The following is a 19,846-nucleotide window of genomic DNA, read 5'->3' as shown; positions in this document are numbered from 1 at the left end:
AATGTGCCCCAGGGGAGCCGCCAACACAGTCCCAAACTCCAGCCACCACAGGGTGTGTGCTGCCAGACTGGTTCTGTCCGCCGCCCTTCAATCCCAGCTGCAGACCTACCCGGCTGAGCTCATCCCGACATCGCGGAGCCCGGAGCTCCCCTTCCACCGGCCCCGAGCCCCAGCATCCGTCCCATCCGCTCCTCCGACCCCTCCGTGGAGGAAACGGCACCCACCTCAGCCCTCACCTTATTTAAGAGCGTCAGTTTGATCTCTTTGTGGGCGCTGAAGCCCCCCTGCTGCGACTGGGGGGCTGAGGGCTGCTGCGTCTGGAGGAGCTGCTGCGATTTGCTCCCCGGGGTGGGCTTGGCCGACTTCAGGAGCTGAGCGGGCACATCCCGTTTCCGCTTTTCCTCTTTAGTGCTATCTTCTTTTTTTGACTTTCCTGCTGAAATCAGAGAGCAGAGGTAGCGATTGGCGACAAACTCCCTTCGCCTGCCGTGCTTTTGGAGGGCAGGGCGAGAGGATGCTGCTCCAGGGGCTGAAAAAGCCCACACCAGTTAGCACAGCGCATAGCCCCAAGCTTCAAAGATTCAGGAAACCAGAATTTCCACCATGAGAACGCGTAACGTAAAAGCCAACCAACCAAAGGCTCTTGCTGTCAACCCTGCCATGGTCTGAAGAGAACAGAGGAAGAGTGACACGATACGGGAGTCATCCAGAAGACCTGGCATCACCTCCCAAGTGTGAAAGAGAACAACGTGAGAGGAGGCATCAGGCAGAACTCCCAGGCAGGAGCAGGCAACTTTGCAGCCAGAGATGCAGGATGGAAGGATGTGAATGTCTATTTGCTCCACAGCCTCCCTTCTCCACAGCCTCACCCTCCTCAGGCGAAGCCTCTGAGCTCCTCTGATCTACGACTACCTCTGCTCAACAATTTTCCTGGAGCCCACAGCATCACCAAGCAAGCCGCATTCGGATCTCTGCTCCTCCCCTCTTTTCCCAGGACCCCTTGGAGAAGAAAACACCAAACCAGGTACCTCTACCTTTCTTCTGCTGCGCTGGGGTTGGGGATCGGGAGCTGGCTGAGGAAACAGGACTGGCCAAGTCCGCGTACATGTCTTCGGAGTCGGCGCTGCGTACGGAGCTGCTGCTAGAGGAGGCACTAGAGACAGAAGAAACGCTGCTCACGCTCAGGGACCTGGAAAGAGCCAACAGCCCGTTACAGTCACGAAGGCAACAAGAACCAGGCAGCGATGAGATGGACACCTTGGTTTTAACTCTCCTGAGTGGCTGGGATGTCGGAAAGCTGCTAAGGCAGGCGATAACCAGGGAGAGATAAAGGCTGCGTCGCCTGGGGTGCAGACGATACGAAAAATCCCAAACATGTTAGATGCAAGTCTAGAAAATACTGTTTATTTATAAACAGGATTAAGGCAACATGTAAACAGGCCACTGTTTCCTCAGGTAAACAAAAAGTGAAAGCAGGACGTGTGCTATCAGGTACAGGCCAGTGTTACGGCTCAGGTCAGGCTTTCCCTGGCAATGTTTTTGTCGCTTGGCACACATCTACTCATGGAGGCCGTAAGAGCCCCAAGTCACAGAATCACAGAATGGTCGGGGTTGGAAGGGCCCTCTGGGGGTCACCCAGCCCAACCCCCTGCCCAAGCAGGGTCACCCAGAGCAGGCTGCACAGCACCGCAGCCAGGCGGGGCTGGAATATCTCCAGAGAAGGAGACTCCACAGCCTCCCTGGGCAGCCTGGGCCAGGGCTCCAGCACCCTCAGATGGAAGAAGTTCTTCCTCCTGCCCAGCTCCCCAGGGGAGACGAGAGCCCCGCTGCCTGTTTTGAGGATGCACATACCGTCACGACTGATAATGACAGGGAAGATGCCTATAAGATGGCTGTCTCCTAATAGTGCCTATAAGATGGCTATCTCCTAATGGATTCACAACATTAAAAATGCCAATCATTATATTAAGGCTTTCTACTTAGACATGTACCCGACAAAAACACGGGGTTGTGCATCAGACTTCCCTCCAGGGCCACACCACCACTGCAGCTTCGCTATAGCGAAGCGGCTCCAGAAATCCCAGCTGGCTGGGAACGGGCTGGCATCGCAGCCGCCGCGCAGGGCCAGGCGTACGCTAACGGCACGAATATTTCGGCAGCCTCTCCAGCAGGTTCCGCAGGCCACGCCGGCTTGTGCGCTGCGGCGACTGCTCCTGCCAGCAGCATCCCAGCTCCCTTGCTGGAAGGTGGCTTGCGTACGACGGCTGCAGCGCAGAGAAGCCCTGGAACAAGCTGCAAAGTTGCCACTCGCTGGAATCCTCCCAGAGAAGAGTTTCGAGAGGTCTCATCGACTGCTGCAACGGTGACCGGACGAGCCAGAAAGTCCTTCTCCAGGAAAGCTCCTGGCTACAAGGTTGTGACAGCAAATCTGGCTTGGCTACACACCGTTTTTCCTGTGTTTCCCTGTTTTCCACAAACCTTTAAAAGCAGCGAGCAGAGCCACCCGAGCAACACCTGCGTGCAGTTTTTCCCGTCTTCCCCTCTCAAGCCCCGTCCGGCAGGGCAGCGCAGAGCCCGCGTCCCCGAGCGCTCCCTGAACCTCTTGCATCACCCCAGCTGATCTGATGAACGCGACAAGCACGTAGTAAACAAGTCTGCATTTCCGTAAAATAACGCGGCTGTTCAACCCTGGAGTTTCTCAGAGTTCAGATGTGTGAATTACCGCCGGTCAGAGCCAAGTCGTACGTAATCCACTAGTTTTACGCTCCTGGTCTACTTCTAAATCTGTATCCCAGGGAAGCGTCACGTTTCGAGGCTGCCCGTGAGGTTTCAGGGATTCCTGTGTGCGAACACACACAAAAAACCCCGAATGAAGGACTTGAAAGAGGTTTCTTTCATGACTCTTTACTGGAGGGAGTTAGCTGTTCACAAATCCCACAGACTAACAGCTGTGTAACCACTGACTTGGGGCTAAACGCAAAGCGAACTGGCCACGCAACTTCGCCAGCAAAGCACAAATATCATTAGCTGGGCCTTTTAGGTATTTTCTGACCTACCTCTCCTGACAGGCCAAGCATCCTCCCCGAGGACATTCAGTAACCAGAGGTAGCAGAAGTTTAGAAGAGCCAAGTTCCATAGCCCGTAACTGTGAACTTGTAAGTAAATTAGGGTGTGGGATCAGCCTGGCCCTAACAAGATGCTTCGGCCATAATTTAGGTAGAAATCATAGAATCATAGAAAGTTTTGTGTCGGAAGGGACCCCCAGAGGTCATCCAGTCCAACCCCCCCGCAGCGAGCAGGGACACCGCTAACGAGATCAGGGTGCTCAGAGCCCTGTCCAACCTGGTCTTGAATGTTTCCAGGGATGGGGCCTCCACCACCTCTCTGGGCAACCCGTTCCAGTGTTTCACCACCCTCATTGTAAAGAATTTCTTCCTTCTATCCAGCCCAAACCTACCCTGTTTTAGTCTAAAACCATTACCCCTCGTCCTGTCACTGCTGTCTCTGCTAAAAAGATTGTCCCCATCTTTCCTATCGGCTCCCTTTAAGTACTGAAAGGCTGCAATCAGGTCTCCCCACAGCCTTCTCTTCTCCAGCCTGAACAAGCCCAACTCTCTCAGCCTGTCCGCGTAGGAGAGGTGCTCCAGCCCTCGGATCATTTTTGTAGCCCTCCTTTGGGAGGAGAAGAGTTTCGAGAGGTCTCATCGACTGCTGCAACGGTGACCGGACGAGCCAGAAAGTCCTTCTCCAGGAAAGCTCCTGGCTACAAGGTTGTGACAGCAAATCTGGCTTGGCTACACACCATTTTTCCTGTGTTTCCCTGTTTTCCACAAACCTTTAAAAGCAGCGAGCAGAGCCACCCGAGCTCCTTTGGGAGGGCTACAAAAAATGGGCAGTTTTGGCACCCGTGGCAGACTATTTTCTTGAACAAGCTGAAAAGGACGCTACCAATGTCGTACTCCTGTCCTGATTCCGGACTCGAGACTCGTAACACCACCCGAAGAAACAATCCTGCTTCACATCCTAGTTACCTACAGCTTCTGATGCTCGAAGCTAGAGAGTTTTCGCTGCAAGAAACCACAACAGTTAAGAACAGTTATAATCTCCTACTTCAATAAACTTTATAAAGGAATTGAGGATGTACCTGGATTTCCTGGACCCAGATGGGGAGTGGGAGACCGAGGCAGACGATGATCTGGAATGAGATCTGGAGAGGGAGCGAGACAAGGACCTAGAGCGGGAACTGGAGCCGCTGTAGCTGCTGGCGCTGCCGCTGCCGCTGCCGCTGATCGTCCGCCTGCAAGACAGCGAACGACCCCCTCACCTCGCTGCGCTCCGCCGCGCAACGGCGTTTCAAGAAACTGTTTGAGGACCGTTTGAGCACGACGCTGTTGTCCCGTACCATACAGAAGAAGGGTGCTCTGCAAATGTAACCGTTTCAGATGTTCTTCTCAACCTTGCGCTCCCAGTCCCCGGGAAGCATCCATTTTCTGAACAACGGATATTTTATGCAAGACTCAATAATGCTAACGAGAGCTGGGAAAAAATGAACCAAAGCACCATAATCACAGAATCACAGAATAGTAGGGGTTGGAAGGGACCTCTGTGGGTCATCTAGTCCAACCACACTGCCCAAGCAGGGTCACCTACAGCAGGCTGCACAGGACCTTGTCCAGGCGGGTCTTGAATATCTCCAGAGGAGGAGACTCCACAACCTCCCTGGGCAGCCTGGGCCAGTGCTCCGTCACCCTCAGAGGGAAGAAGTTCCTCCTCATGTTCAGACGGAACTTCCTGTGCCTCAGTTTGTGCCCATTGCTCCTTGTCCTGTCGCTGGGCACCACTGAAAAGAGCTTGGCCCCATCCTCCTGACCCCCACCCTGCAGATATTTGTAGGCATTTATAAGGTCCCCTCGCAGCCTTCTCTTCTCCAGGCTGAACAAGCCCAGTTCCCTCAACCTCTCCTCGTAGGGCAGATGTTCCAGTCCCCTCACCATCCTCGTAGCCCTCCGCTGGACTCTCTCCAGTAATCCTGCACTGATACCAGGAGCCAATGCTTCCTACCAAGAAAAATTGCTAACTGTGTAACACAGTGGGACTACCTTGTATTTCAGGCTATACAAACAATCACACACATTTTTTGTGACTAGCTCTAACATAAATTGAGCTGTTTTTGTCGTTTGCACCGCAGGGAGAGTAGGGCAGTGGGGCTCGTGTGGGTATAAGCATGAAAAAACCAACCCCAAGACTAGAATATAGACTAAGGGAAGGTGACTAAAGACATCCAAGATTATTATTAACTAGTTAAAGCAAGTGAAAAGGAAACTAGAACTGACAGAGTTTCTAGGGAGAAGAATCTGTCACGATCAGTTCTCACGTATGGAGACGTAACTGCTCGGCCCAGGCCTTTTCTTTAGCTACTGGGAAGAAACAGGAGATGTAACCCCACGCACAAAATTAAGAATCGACCCGGGATGCTTCTGAAACCCCGAACACAAAACAGACTTGCAGCCATCTTCAAAACGCACTGACCAAACCCATCATCCAGTGATCCAAGAAAACCAGATAGGCCTCACTGCAGGCATACAACATCCTCAGTCTCCTCGGGTGCTCGTAAACCAGACATTTCTAGTAAATACATTTCTTACGCCCCAAATTATTGCTTCCACAGACTAGGCACATGGGCACTGTACGGCCATTTCAAAACTTCTAACGTCAGAAGGATGTATGATGAATTTCAGCTGTTCTTCCCTCCAAGAACAGGCAATGCTACCCGCATTTTTCCTGTAGCATTTTTAAATGCAGTACGGTGGATTAAGTCTGACAAACATATTTAAATACAGACAAGCGCTCCTTGTTTGAAAACAATCAGCAGGCTCTCATTTCAAAGGCAAAGGGAGGAGAAAGAGGCAACAAAAACACTTAGAAGACAGACAGAAAACACTCCAAACATTCACACTCGTCCCACAGGAGGAAGCCAGGAAGAGAAGGTGGAGCAGGGGAGCCAGCAAGCTGTGTACTGGGGACAGCGAAAGCAGCGGAGCTTTTCCTCCTCTCCCCCAGCGGCACTGCTGGAGGCTGGCAAACCGACTCCGGGGACCACGCAGAGGACAACACTCCCTGCACGCTGGCACGTACCCAGGGTGCAAACCCATCACCACAAACCTCGACCCTCCATCAGATCTCCTCTCTGCACCGAACACCCCTTCGCTTCCCTGCTGCGCGGCCTCCGCAACCAGCGGCTCTCAAACATGCTTCTATTTTATTTTATTTTATTTTTTCTCCACTGAAGACCCTGCCTTTTGGCACTTTTCACATATTCCACCTACTTCATCCCCCAAACAGCCTTCAGAAACAGGAGCCACTTGCTATGGCAAGTCACTAGCACTCACCCCAGCTCCTTCCCTCTCTCCTCCCATTTCCTTCCCGCCCCAGGAAACAGATTTCTCCCTTCATACTGAAGAGCCCTCGCAGTTGGTCCTTCTGAGAGAAACCCAGGATTTGCTCCGTTTTCCACGAGATCAAGCCTCGCTCCACCCCACAGCTTTCTTACCTCCGGGGTGGAGTCCTTGTCTGACGTTCCTTCCTTCTCGCCTCTCGATTATCCCCGGGTTTGGCTGGCTCCGGTGCCGCTGGTGTAATTTTAGTGAGTGGCGGAGGGACTGGAAGGGCAGCTAGTTTCTTCACAGCTTTTTCACTACAAAAATTAAGATATTGAGCTTGATCAAAGTCAGTAGGTACAGACCACGGACATTCTCAAAAGCAGTGAAACGCACTCCTGTTTGTTGCTGACTAAATATTATGTGATCACTGTAGCTACAGACACTTGGCTATTTCACAAAAACACTCTCCAACAACATGGATTCCCCTCAAGGGACCTGCTTCCCATATTCTAAATCAAGTCACCTTTTCAGAGGCAAATTACTATACAACAGCCAATTTGGGTGGCATTCGACTTGTAAATTAACCGATGAAGTAGCTTGTGGAATTGCTGTTTCTTATCAATTTGATTCTGTGAGTTTTTCTCCAAAACACACATACACCCAACTTCAAATCTGCCCGTCAAGGCTTCAGCATCAGACGCGCCCAGTTCATGCACAAATTCTCTCTCGCGCTCCATCACGCGGCTCAGCAGGGTGCGAAAGAGCCCGCGTGTCACCCCGCAGGACCTTTAACGGGTGAGGCCAGCGACGTGCAACGCTTGTGTGACTCCATCCGGCCCCCCCTACGCGAGACGGGAACGGCTCTGGCTCCGCAGCGCCCGTCACTTCGGGGCTCAGAGCACCCCGGCCTCTGCTCCAACAGCTGGTTGCTCCTCAACGTCCCCAGCACTGGTGTCACACCTACCATTAACTGGGGAGGGGGCGGCTGACTGCATACAGAAATAGAGACTGTTAATTCCTCCTCCTGTGCTTAAGGATATCTGCGCTCACCCCCGGCAGAGCACAGGATTGAGCACACGCAAAGTTACGCAGCAGAACCGATCCCTGTGCCAGCGCACGGCGGCCGGCGTCGTGTGTTACCAAACCAGCACCGCAACGTGCGCCAGAATCACAGAATCACAGAATAGTAGGGGTTGGAAGGGACCTCTGTGGGTCCCCCAGCCCAACCCCTGCCCAAGCAGGGTCACCCAGAGCAGGCTGCACAGCACCGCGGCCAGGCGGGGCTGGAATATCTCCAGAGAAGGAGACTCCACAGCCTCCCTGGGCAGCCTGGGCCAGGGCTCCGTCACCCTCAGAGGGAAGAAGTTCTTCCTCACGTTCAGACGGAACTTGCTGTGCTTCAGTTTGTGCCCATTGCCCCTTGTCCTGTCGCTGAGCACCACTGAAAAGAGCTTGGCCCCATCCTCCTGACACCCACCCTGCAGATATTTAGAGGCATTTCTAAGGTCCCCTCTCAGCCTTCTCTTCTTCAGGCTGAACAAGCCCAGCTCCCTCAGCCTCTCCTCGTAGCAGAGATGCTCCAGTCCCCTCCTCATCCTCGTAGCCCTGCGCTGGACTCTCTCCAGTAGCTCTTCATCTTTCTTGAACTGGGGAGCCCACAACTGGACACAGGACTCCAGATTAGGCCTCCCCAGGGCAGTGTAGAGGGGAAGGAGAACCTCCCTTGTCCTGCTGGCCACACTCTTCTTGATGCACCCCAGGATCCCATTGGCTTTCTTGGCACCCAGGGCACGCTGCTGGCTCATGGTCACCCTGTCGTCCCCCAGCACTCCCAGTCCCTCTCCGCAGAGCTGCTCTCCAGCAGGTCCACCCCAAGCCTGTACTGGTGCATGAGGTTGTTCCTCCCCAGGTGCAGGACCCTGCCCTTGCCCTTGTTGAACCTAAAGAAGGGTGTAAAGACATCGCTGCGGGTGCAGAGCGTGTCCTGCAAGCGCTGAACCCTCCGAGTTGAAACGGAGAAAATAAAAAAGCACAGGTCAATAAGGTACAAGAAGTGTGGCAAAGGGGACTGTCCCCTGTTCTGGAGAATCCAGGGGGATTCCCAAGGTGTAATTTAGTTGCAAGGTCACCTTAAAAGAGGTGACATTAGTAGGGTGTTGTGTCACCCTCGAACGTATCCATAATTTATTACGCATTGCAGGAGTTTGTGAAACAGCAGCTTCAAGTATTTAAAAGCGCAGGAGCGCTGGAATAATCTACCAAACATTTTCATAGCTATAATAATGTTTTAATTTGTTTCCAACGTTAAAAGCAGATGAGGCTGAACCATTTCTTAATTCTCAGGCTATTAACTAAAGCTATAGTAGAAGAATGAATGAAACTTTCTTATAGCTCCTGTATAAACAGATCGGCACATACAAAATATTTAAATTGTACATCACGTGTGTGTTTAAACACTCATCTACACACGACAGGGGCCTCGACGTGGTGCTTAGGGACATGGTTTAGTGGTGGACCACTAAAGGTTAATGGCTGGACTTGATCTTAAGGGTCTTTTCCAACCTAAATGACTCTATATAATACTTAGGGATACCTGCACAGCTTAACTTGGATTTAATAAGTGACAGTGTCATCATTTAATTAAATACACTAAGCTAAGCATTACTCTGTGTGGGTCATATTTTGCATCTTCCATTTCTTCCTTAAACCATCAACCAGGTCAGAAGGGTCTGACCCAGGGATTCGGCTACTGCTCGGAGACTTTTCCGCACCGTGCTCTCGAACGGAGACGGAGCCTTACCCTTTCCCAGCAGGCGGTAACAACTCCCCTTTAGCCTTCGCAAGCGGCTTGTGCGGCGAAGGTGTTGGAGAAGCAGAGGGCGAAGACGAGAAGGACCGCGATCTAGAAAGGAAGGACACATCGCTCGGCTCAGTCCCTGGGACCGCAGGCAGCTCTCCCGGCTTTTATAGAATCACAGAAAGTTTTGGGTCGGGAGGGACCCCCAGAGGTCATCTAGTCCAACCCCCCCGCAGCGAGCAGGGACACCGCTAACTGGATCAGGGTGCTCAGAGCCCTGTCCAACCTGGTCTGGAATGTTTCCAGGGATGGGGCCTCCACTACCTCTCTGGGCAACCCGTTCCAGTGTTTCACCACCCTCATTGTAAAGAATTTCTTCCTTCTATCCAGCCCAAACCTACCCTGTTTTAGTTTAAAACCATTACCCCTCGTCCTGTCACTGCTGTCTCTACTAAAAAGATTGTCCCCATCTTTCCTATCGGCTCCCTTTAAGTACTGAAAGGCTGCAATCAGGTCCCCTCTCAGCCTTCTCTTCTCCAGGCTGAAGAAGCCCAACTCTCCCACCCTGTCCTCATAGGAGAGGTGCTCCAGCCCTCGGATCATTTTTGTTGCCCTCCTTTGGACCAACAGTTCCATGTCCTTCTTGTGCTGAGGGCTCCAGAGCTGAACGTGGTACTCCAGGTACTTTTGGTGCACCTAGCCACCACTCCCCTCCTTCAGCCAGCAACCGCATCCCGGGAACCAGCCCCCGTGGGTCTGAGCTTATCCTGGTTTTACATTCGGACTCTGTTCAACAAAACTAACTTCTGTCACCAGACCAGTGGTAAAAGTAGAAAACAAAAGGAAAAAAATAGGGTTGGCTGCAACAGAGGGGCTCTCGGGTATTCCACACCAACACGGGAGGCTGTCTCCACGCTCTCTGCATTCTCTCCTTAGGGAGAATACATCTACAGGAAAGTACGTGGGATTTTGACTTGCAAGTTCAGCATGATTTGTTTCAACCTGCTTTATGCTCCTGTAACTCCTAGTGCAGTTTATCCTTTAAAAAAAAAAACAAAACCCCTCATGAGAAAGACACAAACCCCACATCTAACTGCACATCTGTAATTTCTGGAACTCAAGGAGAAAAATCAAGCGGAGTGTATCAAAGCCAACAGATCAAAGGGCAAGAGCTGCTTCCTAAGATCACGACTGACCAAAGAGGCAAGGCACTTGGACAGCACACCAGATGCTGGCGTTGAAGTGATTCACCCCACCGCCAAGACGGGGAATGCCCTTCTTGCAGCTCAGTACTTCAGAGAGCCAGACTCCTCGGTTCCTCTCTTTCTGAAGAACAGTTAGGCACCTGGGCGTTCCTCACGCTCCTGCCTCCAGAGAGGCATGCTAATTAAAGCGTGTCACCCATGGCTGGCATCGTCCTGCGAGGAACACAGCCTGACATGGGGTGGATGGGGGAAGGTCAGCCTGCTCCTCGGAAACACGCATGCGCTTCCGTTGAGATCTGAGCCCTTCCTAGGGAAACCACCTCTCCAGAAGTGACACCGTGCACTCCTATCAGCTGCGTCATCCACTGTGGGTATCTGCGTGACTTCAGCTCTGAAGAGGTGCCTATCTAGGGAGCCAGTTCTCCTACTATGCATATTCCAGACTTGGGAAACTGTCTGCAGGGGCAAGGAAGTGGCAGAGTAATAAACATGCCTGTTTAATCAGCATGGGACACCGAATTGCTACTTTGAAGTGTCAGCACTATCACAAGACACAACTGCATGGACCGCTTTAATGAAGAACTGTGATTTGCCTCTTTAAAGAGAAATTCCAGCGCTACAGAAGAAAGATGCCAGTAACTTCTTCCAGTCACAAAATGCAAATGATGGAAACCTTCATCTCAGCCAGGCTCCTACAACCCCTCAGCGACCACAGGCATGGGAAACAGCCCAGCCACAACAGCACGGTGGGTGGGGGCTCTGGGGAGAGGAGGGGGTGGCTGACGTATCGGCTTCACTGAACAACTGAACCAGCTGGCTGCCCTGCAGTCTATCTCATCTCCCTCACTTCAGAAAGCGGTTTGAATCCTTTATTTCAAGAGTTGGCTATTTCCTTTCGAGTAGCAGCATAAGTAGCTGTTAGCAAGCATTTGGGAAACAGCATGCCATGACTTTCAAATCCAAGGAGCCCTTACCTGGACCTGCTGCCTGAGAAAGAACTGTGTCTTGAAGAGCGACTGGAGTAAGAGCTGTAGGAAGATGATCTGGAACGAGATCGCGAGGAACCTGAACCAGAATAGGAGGATGAACGAGAAGAGGACCTGAAAGAAAAATAATAAAATTCAGCGCCTTTGGAGAAGTCCTCTGAGACCAAGATCTTTTCAATATACTCTTCCCAAGCTCAAAAAATTATCTGCCTTCTGTTCCATGGCCTATCAGGACTATATCTCCTCCTCAGACCCCACCCCCTCCAGTACCACCTTTTCTTTTGGAGAAGATCCTGTTGTCGCTACCCCTTTTGCAGCCTTGCACAGGCCTCCCCTCCTTTAGCTACTCGACTTCCTATTCCTTTCTGAGAACTCCTTCCACACAATTTTACGCCCTTTCACCAGACAATCCCCCGACAGGCTGGGTCACGCAGGTATGAGAAAATAGAAAAATCTCAGGTGCAGTGATCCCAGCAAGAAAAGCTATCTGCTTCAGGAGGACTTTGGTGTTTAGATCTATATCTTCAATTCAGTGTGTTCCTCATTCCTCTCCGATACCGTTCCCCCCTCTTTCCAGGAGCTTCAAGTTCAAGCATTTAAACAAAATGGATCCAGTTTATACCTCAACTCTCCTGGATTCAGGGCGCTTCTTTCTGAAAGGTGGTTTTTCTCTCACACGAGCTGGTTTCAGAGCTCCACTGCAGCCCTCTAAGGCTCTGTCAAACCTCCACAATCCCAGTTTTTCCCCAGTAGCATCAGCCTGCTCTTCCTGGAGTGGGCTCACCTCATCCCTCCAGCACTCCTGGAGTGAAGAGGCTCTGATTTTTATAGTTTCCAGCTCTTTCTGCTCATACTAAGGTCGGTTTTCATCTAGGTGAGCTACTAATCATCTGGACTGCTTCCAGGTCTAATTTCTCCACAGAATGATTTTTCTAAGGACCTGTCTCTTCTTAATCTTCAACAGACTGCATCACAGCATCCACAGTTACGTGCTCCCTTCAGCTTCCACCTCACCACCTCTACGCCTGGTGTCCATAGCTGTTACCGAGCATCAAGCCTTGAACTGCTTTCCCGAACATCTCCACACCTTCTGCTGACCAGGAAGAGCCACGCCGCACTCCCCGACACACTAACCGGGCTCAGGGCGCGCCACGCTCTTTGCCTTCGCTCACCTCGAAGAGCCAGAAGCGGACGCTGAAGAAGCAGAGGTTTTTCGGCGCCTGCGCGCACGGCTGAGGGACACAGAGACACCGAGTTTCTTTTTGGGCGACTTGGACCGGCGCCAAGGGTCCTTCCATTCATCCGCTCTCTTCGACTGAGTGGTGGTAATGGTGGTTGCCTCCTTCTCCTTCTTTGGTGGCTCAGGCTGACGGCTGGAGGACAGAGGAGTTGTGTAGTTAGGAGTCTTTTATACAGCAAGGCTAACAGAAAGAGGGCCAGGAAAAGATCTCAGAAATTCATGCTTCATACCAGTACTAGCTCTCAGCCTCCACCGCAGGATACTCAGCACCTTTTTGGGGTAACAAAGTGTCAGAACAGGTATCATTTTCTAAACCAGTGACTGCAAGCCCTTCAGAGCAGCAGTGCCTGCAAGTTTTGGGAACTGCTTTGTCACACGGACCAAGCAGTGACCTGCTAGCCCATTTCAGCCTCAGCTTTTGGCCTCCAAGGATTGGAAACCAGCACGGGCAAGAGGGAAGGGAAAGGCAAAGCTGGTTCTTCCTATGCCTCTGCCAAGCAGCCAGAGCTGGAGCAACCCAAACTGAGTAGGCAACCCTCAGTGCAACCAATATGCTCAACAGAGCTAGAATAAGCACTGACTTTGAGCCTGCATCTCAAACGCCATCTCAACAGCAAACTGCTGGGAACAACCAGCGGGCACTAAGAGAAGAGACTCGGCCTGAATTACTCTGCTACAGCTCCCTTATCAGGACACCACGTGGGACTGCGTCACCAGCCTTCCCACAGCCAAGACACACCGATCTGCTTCCACCCTCACGAAGGGGCCGGTGACCTCATCAGCTGAGCGTAAAGCAGTTCGTAACGGCTGTTTTATCACCACAGTATTCTCGAGGTGTTTATAAACACCACCGCACGCGTGCTCTCCCGTTGGTCATAACCATGAAGATGTGACAAGTCAGGCTAGATACCCTCCATCACCTCACTTCTCCTTTCAGGGCTCTACATGCATTTCCCCTTTTTCTTGGCTTCGCTGGGCTTCCCCTCTACAACCCTCTGAAAATAGTTCAGGGCTAACTTATCAGCACCTGCCCCGGATAGTTCCTTAACTACTCCAGGATGAGTTTCTTCTGGCCCAGACTTTATTACCTCTCCTATCTAGGGGTGATTTAACCTGGGATTTTCCCTTGCCCTTACTGTAACCTGCACATGACTGCTCAATTACCCGCTTATAACCTTCTCCCTCAGGTTTGAGTTTGCGCTTGTTTGAAAGTTCACAAAGCCTGTTGCCCTCGTCAAATCACCAGTACAACGGCGCGTTTGCTCCTTTGCTCAAAATAAGGAACCCTCTCGCTCTGAGAATTTGGGGGAGGAACGGCACCTTCCATCTCTGGCTTCAGCCGGTACCACCCCATTAGTCACACGACTGAAGCAACCACTCCCCACGCGACTTCCTCTACCTTTTGAGATAAAAAAGGCAACCTCCAAGTTTTCTAATAATTCTACAGACTGCGTTTCTCGCCACAACACCTATTCAACAGGCAACTGGATAATTAAAGCTCTTCGTTAGCAGCCTTTTTGTCCTTTGAAGGCTTCACTAGTCACTAAGAAGTCTGGTCTCCTCCTTGCTTGGCAGTATTCAAAGAGTCTCAGCACAGTCAGAACTCCTACAGCCTCCCACCTCTTCCTCGACTCCAGAACTTGTATACGCTGTCTGTAAAGTCCAGTGCAGTACCCCACGCTTTCCCTATGTTTCCCGATGTAACTACAGCAATTTTACAATTTATCCCACATCTGTCTCGGTATATACAGAGTTTTACAGGAGGAGAAACTCTTCTTTCACGCTCGCCTCTCCCACAAATCTCATTCCAGCCTCAGAAGAGGACGCTTACGTATTAGCACAGAAAACTGCTGACCGCTCAGTGAGAGAGTCCCAAGCAGGGTTATGGCTCAGCATTATTCACCAGCATCTTCACTCAGCATCGTCACCCGTTCCAGTTCTGCTCTAACACACGCTATTTAACTCAGCACATGTTATTTGTGGCGGGCTGGTCTAGTCTGCCATATTAACACAACTATATCTATCTGAGTATTCAATCATGGAGGAAGACCATGACTGAATATGGGGTCGAGATACACTGGAGCTATTATTTATACTCTGCTAACCCCAAATATTCATAGCCTGGGTCAAGCTCGGGTTCCAGCAGATGTAGTACAAACTCATTTTAAAGCCATCTTGACCTCCGGAGTATCTTCCAAGCAATTAAGTGCAAAGCAGGAAGAAAAAGCAGGTAGGGAACAGCCTACACGCCCTTGCATCCAGCAGCAGACAGGAGGAGAACACCCCGCGAGGATGCTCGTGAATAATGCCAGGTTATGTCCTCCTCTGACGTCCCTTCCCAAGGGACCGCAGTCTGCACGCTTGGGAGACGCAGGGGGAATATTCTCCCGGTGCAGGCGGGCAGAGAGGTGGCATCAATCTCCAGACCTGGACAGAGCCTGCTGAGCAGCCTTCTGTGCAGTGTCCAAGGTGACCAACGTGAAAGCCAACAACTAATGAACGGCCTTGCCACTCTCCAGGCTCAACTCTCTCCTGCAACAGTTTTCAGAAAGGAAAATCTCCTATGGAATTCACTCTCCGTGTCTCTCCCAAAAAAACAACTTGCCCACGTTCACGTCCAACAGCTGCACATCCGAGGAGCCAAACCTCAGCTCCGACCCAACGTGGGAACACCTGACGCTGAACTCCACAACCTGGGCACCAGCTTGGAGCAGAGACGATGATGAAAGCAAATCTCATTACTTGCACCTATTACCTGGTTTGATGCAATTCTCTCTCGATGAAGTCACTTTCTGGAGGAAAGGTTTTTTCTCCCCAGGAAAACCACAACAGAAAGCCTCATTTCTGGATATGCTTCGGCTTTCTGACTCAGCCGTAAAGACGTTACCATACTATAGCCAAGAAAGAAAGATGACGCTCGTGTCAGGACATTTTCAAAGTCTTTCCTCAAGAGTTACCTGCGTGCCCAACATGTAGCATCACCAAATAAACTTGTTCAACTTAAAGCAAGGCACTGGTATCTGATGCCACTTGGCTCGCCTCTTCCCTCTCCGTGGAATTCAGGAGTCAGAATGGAAAGTAAGCTGGAGCCACTGCCAAGATCCTCACCATCCACCTTAGGCTAGCATCTCAGCTCCAGCCCCTACGAGTTCCACCAAAGAGACTAGCAGAGGCTAGCAGCCCACGAAACCGTCGGCGCTTCGCTTAAATTTACTCCCACCTACCGCTACCGTGCAGCTGCTGGGAGGAAAGGAGAGGAAGCCGTAAGGCTCGCGGTGGAAAGCCTGCTGAGAAGAGGCAGCCTGTGGCTCCCAGCCCAGATCAGGCAGGAAGGCTGCCCAGAGCTACGCCGAATACGACGGCTGCTCCCGGCGCTGCGCTGCTGGGGGGGTTGAGCGATGTCTTTGACCCTGAGAAGGGGGAGGCTTTCTCCTCACTTTCAACTCTCACGACTGGGTAATTTTTCACTTCCCATCTTGTGCTGGATCTGGCGCTCGCTGGAGGTCTCCACGGGCCAAGTCAACTCCTTCAGTCAACAGGGAGAGGTGGGGGGGAGTGGTTTGCTGCTGGGTCAGCGACTCCAGCCAGCCCGTGGCAGGGTTTGAACCGCAGGAGCTGACCCTCGGTGAGCAGAGGAGGGAAGGGCAGAAGCAGCTTGGCTGCTCTGAGGTGGCTGAGCCGTGAGATCAGCTCAGAGCCCTTCATGCGAGTTCATCCTCAGCCAGGCACAGCTACCCAGACTGGTGCAATCCATGCTGCCGGCAAACCTAACGCGCTTCGGCACAGAGAGCGGCTGGCAAAGAGTCATATGCTACCAAAGCACACGTCTTTTTCACCAAATTCCAACTGGTGGAATCTTTTTTGCTTGTCTTTTCCACCAGATTCCAATTTTTAGGAAACATTTCAAATATTTGAGAATTAACTCCCTAATCAGGTAAGCCTATGCCACAGGGTTTTGTTTTTAAAAAATAAAATTACAGAGGCAATAAGAGCCTGACAAAGACAGACTGATCAAAAGCAGCTTAATTTCCTTCCAGAGCCTTGAGCAGCAGCATCCTGCGTCACCAGGGCATGAGCAAGGTCTGTAGAGCTCAGCTACTTCCGAAGCCCATTTTAACCTTAAAATATCTAAAGGCTTTATTTTCCAGAACGAACACGTTAATGCATATTTGGCTGGAATTTAATTACAGCAATCAAGCGGAGAACTGAAGCTGAACGTGGCTTTGGCAATGAGAGGAGGAACAAAGGCAGCTCCAGCTGGCAACGCAGACCACAGCGTAGGTCAGCCAGCTCCCAACCGCACGCGCTCCGGCTCCCGAATAAACCCGGCTCGAAGCACGTCACTGAATTCGACAAGAATTTGGAGGGGGAAAAGCTCAAGTTTTCCTCCTCGTGTATTATGCAAATGACACCAAAGCTTTTCTAATCTTAGAGGGGAAAACAAGCTTGCCGGGGGAAGTTCTTCCTTCCTTCCCCCTCCTCGTGGGACATGGCTCCCACAGGTAACGCAAACCTTATCGCCCACGGTCAACGGTGACGTCAGCCTGGCTCCAGGGCTCCTGCTTTGGCTGGCAGTTACAGCTCAATTTTCTGAAAGAGGAAAGTCCACCGGTGATTTAAAAGCCTTTTCGTTTGTTGCGGGAAAGCAAGCGTTGCGTCAGCAGCCCCGGCGCGAGTTTTCCTTCGGTGTCAGTGGAATTTTCCAGAGGAAGCGGGCTCGAGGAACGACCGGGGAGCCAGGGGCCACGGCAGCTGTGAAGGGACCCGCAACTGCTGCAAAATAAATCCAGTGCGCACGCACGCGGGAAGGATTTTCCCATCTCGGGACAATAAAGTCACCGGTGTGGCTGGAGAGGGACAACAGGTCCCGAAAGCCACCTACGTGCGGCTGTGACGGGAAGTGCTGAACCTTGGAGCCGGTGCTAATTGATCTTGGTGAAATATTAGCAAAGGATATGCTTTTCTCAAGATGTTTCGATCTGAAGTAGTGTTATCAGCTGCTTAAAAAAAAAAGATTTCTTCAAAGCCTGATGGGGAGAGGCTTTGAAATTAAATAGTGGAGATACAATCTGAACCTACAGTATGAAATCATCAGAGCAGGCAGATAAACATATCTTCGACGTGATCTACCCTAAGGGCTGAGCATTTGACGCCTTGAGAGCCTCCTCTAAATGAGAGGGACCCGCACGCAGTGATTCTGCCTCGGTCCTTGCAACGTTTTAATAAATTCCAGTGTGTGGGATCTCTCCAGCAATTCCATCTCTGAAATGCCAAAGAAAAACACATTCCTTGAGATCCACATCTGAGCCACTCCGTGCCCTTCTTCATCTCGATTTACGGTTACGAAACCCTTCTCCTTTTACTGTGGAAGTGGAGGCAGGACCTCAGCAACCACCAAGACTGACGAAAATTCCAGCCACCAGAAATGCTTTGCAGAGAACTTTGAAAAGTTTCGCCCGTTTGGTTCACGGAGAGATTTTCTTATCGCTAACTTCCCAAACGAACTGGGAGCGTAAATGAAAGCAAGGCCGCCTAGCCAGGCTCTGGCTGGAAGCTGCACCACAAAAAAATGGGGATGTAAACAAGTCACTATAATGTTTATCACCGCGGTGTCACCATACAGGGCTCTCGACTACGAGTCTGAAGAACCGTACTGCGGCACGGGGCACGCTGTGTACGTGGGGAGCAGGGAAATCCTCTTCAGAGCAGCGCTGCACCTCACAGCACCGAAGGACCACGGTGTGAAGAAGGAACAGGGGGCTGGCTCAAGCCCCCCTTCAGCCAGGGAAACCCAACAGCCCGGGGCCATTCGCTTCCCTGAGCTCAGGCACTCCAAGAAGCCACCCACAGAAGGTGCAGACACCTGGAAAACAGATCTGTGCCTCCCGCCAGAGGCTGCTTTCCCCCCCTCAAGCAGCTTCTCACGGATGTAAGGCTGCCTTGGAGCGCTCCAGGGTCTTACTGATGCCCAGCTCAAATCTAGAAAGAGCACACAGCTGTCTGTCCTGCCTACTCATCCTCCTGTGGCAGGCCAAACAGGAACAAACGAAGGATTTCTTGTAAGAAACATCAATTTCTTGTAAGGATTTCTTGTAAGAAATATCAATTTCCACAGGGAAAACTAAGAGGAGAGAAAATCCACCAGCCTGCTGCACCACCTTCATACAGCAAGTTGAGATGCTGTCACCAAGCCCACCAAAACACCCAGCTCTACTTGAGCAACAGCGGCTCTCGCACAGAGCCCCTGCCGACCACGCTCGAAAAAAAGGGAGCAGATCCAGCCGGTGGCACGGGGAGACCACCAGAAGCTGTCGGGAAAGATGAACGACATCCCAGGAACACTGAGAATTACAGATTCTTCCAAAAAACGAGTTTGGTTGGTTTGTGATCACACACAAGGACACACAGACACTCCTGAATCGCTCCATTGCATTCCTGTACTTTTGCCACTCCTTCATCTAATCAACCTCACTCAACACTTTCTAACTTGCAAGCCCTGGATAACCTACATTCATTGATTTTAGACTCTGGGTTATTCTGTCTCTTTGTTCTGGGTTCCCCAGTTCAAGAAAGATGAGGAGCTACTGGAGAGAGTCCAGCGGAGGGCTACGAGGATGAGGAAGGACTGGAGCATCTCTCATACGAGGAGAGGCTGAGGGAGCTGGGCTTGTTCAGCCTGGAGAAGAGAAGGCTGAGAGGGGACCTTCGAAATGACTCTAAATATCAGCAGGGTGGGGGTCAGGAGGATGGGGCCAGACTCTTTCCAGCGGTGCCCAGCGACAGGACAAGGGGCAACAGGCACAAACTGAAGCAGAGGAAGCTCCAGCTGAACCCGAGGAAGAACTTCTTCCCTGTGAGGGTGACGGAGCCCTGGCCCAGGCTGCCCAGGGAGGCTGTGGAGTCTCCTTCTCTGGAGATATTCCAGACCCGCCTGGACAAGGTCCTCTACAGCCTACTGTAGTTGACCCTGCTTCAGCAGGAGGGTTGGACTAGATGACCCACAGAGGTCCCTTCCAACCCCGAATATTCTGTGATTCTGTGATTAATGTGCTCACCCTAGAGACTAACAATGACCTATTACAAAGACAACTTGAATGAGCCTGGAAAAATAACGCAAGGGTGAGCTTTGCCAAGGGAACTTGTAACCTTTTGTCCCAGGGTCTGCAGCATCTTACAGCAATTCAAAACCGAGGGCTACTGCCAGCTCAACAGAAGCTGGAAAGAGGCACAACGCTCCT

At 51.5% G+C, this 19,846-nt stretch overlaps 2 protein-coding genes across 2 annotated transcripts in view; one reads left to right on the top strand and one right to left on the bottom strand.

Moving 5' to 3' along the window:
* The window catches only part of MVD (mevalonate diphosphate decarboxylase), a 5,576-nt gene extending 5,459 nt beyond the window's left edge, over window positions 1-117 (top strand). The window contains 1 exon segment of the mRNA XM_075433406.1: window positions 30-117. Within this exon segment, the coding sequence (XP_075289521.1) occupies window positions 30-117 (88 nt within the window).
* A 2-nt stretch (window positions 118-119) lies between these two features.
* ZC3H18 (zinc finger CCCH-type containing 18) overlaps window positions 120-19,846 on the bottom strand; it is a 47,852-nt gene continuing 28,125 nt past the window's right edge. The window contains exons 10-16 of the mRNA XM_075433405.1: window positions 12,541-12,741; window positions 11,357-11,482; window positions 9,181-9,282; window positions 6,551-6,694; window positions 4,145-4,297; window positions 1,035-1,189; window positions 120-436 (exon numbers count right to left, since the gene is read on the bottom strand). Coding sequence (XP_075289520.1) covers window positions 120-436; window positions 1,035-1,189; window positions 4,145-4,297; window positions 6,551-6,694; window positions 9,181-9,282; window positions 11,357-11,482; window positions 12,541-12,741 — 1,198 coding nt within the window. The remainder of the gene's footprint in view (window positions 437-1,034; window positions 1,190-4,144; window positions 4,298-6,550; window positions 6,695-9,180; window positions 9,283-11,356; window positions 11,483-12,540; window positions 12,742-19,846) is intronic.

The sequence above is a fragment of the Opisthocomus hoazin genome, chromosome 12 (assembly GCF_030867145.1).
Source record: "Opisthocomus hoazin isolate bOpiHoa1 chromosome 12, bOpiHoa1.hap1, whole genome shotgun sequence".
Classification (NCBI taxonomy): domain Eukaryota; kingdom Metazoa; phylum Chordata; class Aves; order Opisthocomiformes; family Opisthocomidae; genus Opisthocomus; species Opisthocomus hoazin.
This window is presented reverse-complemented; position numbering and strand designations above follow the sequence as displayed.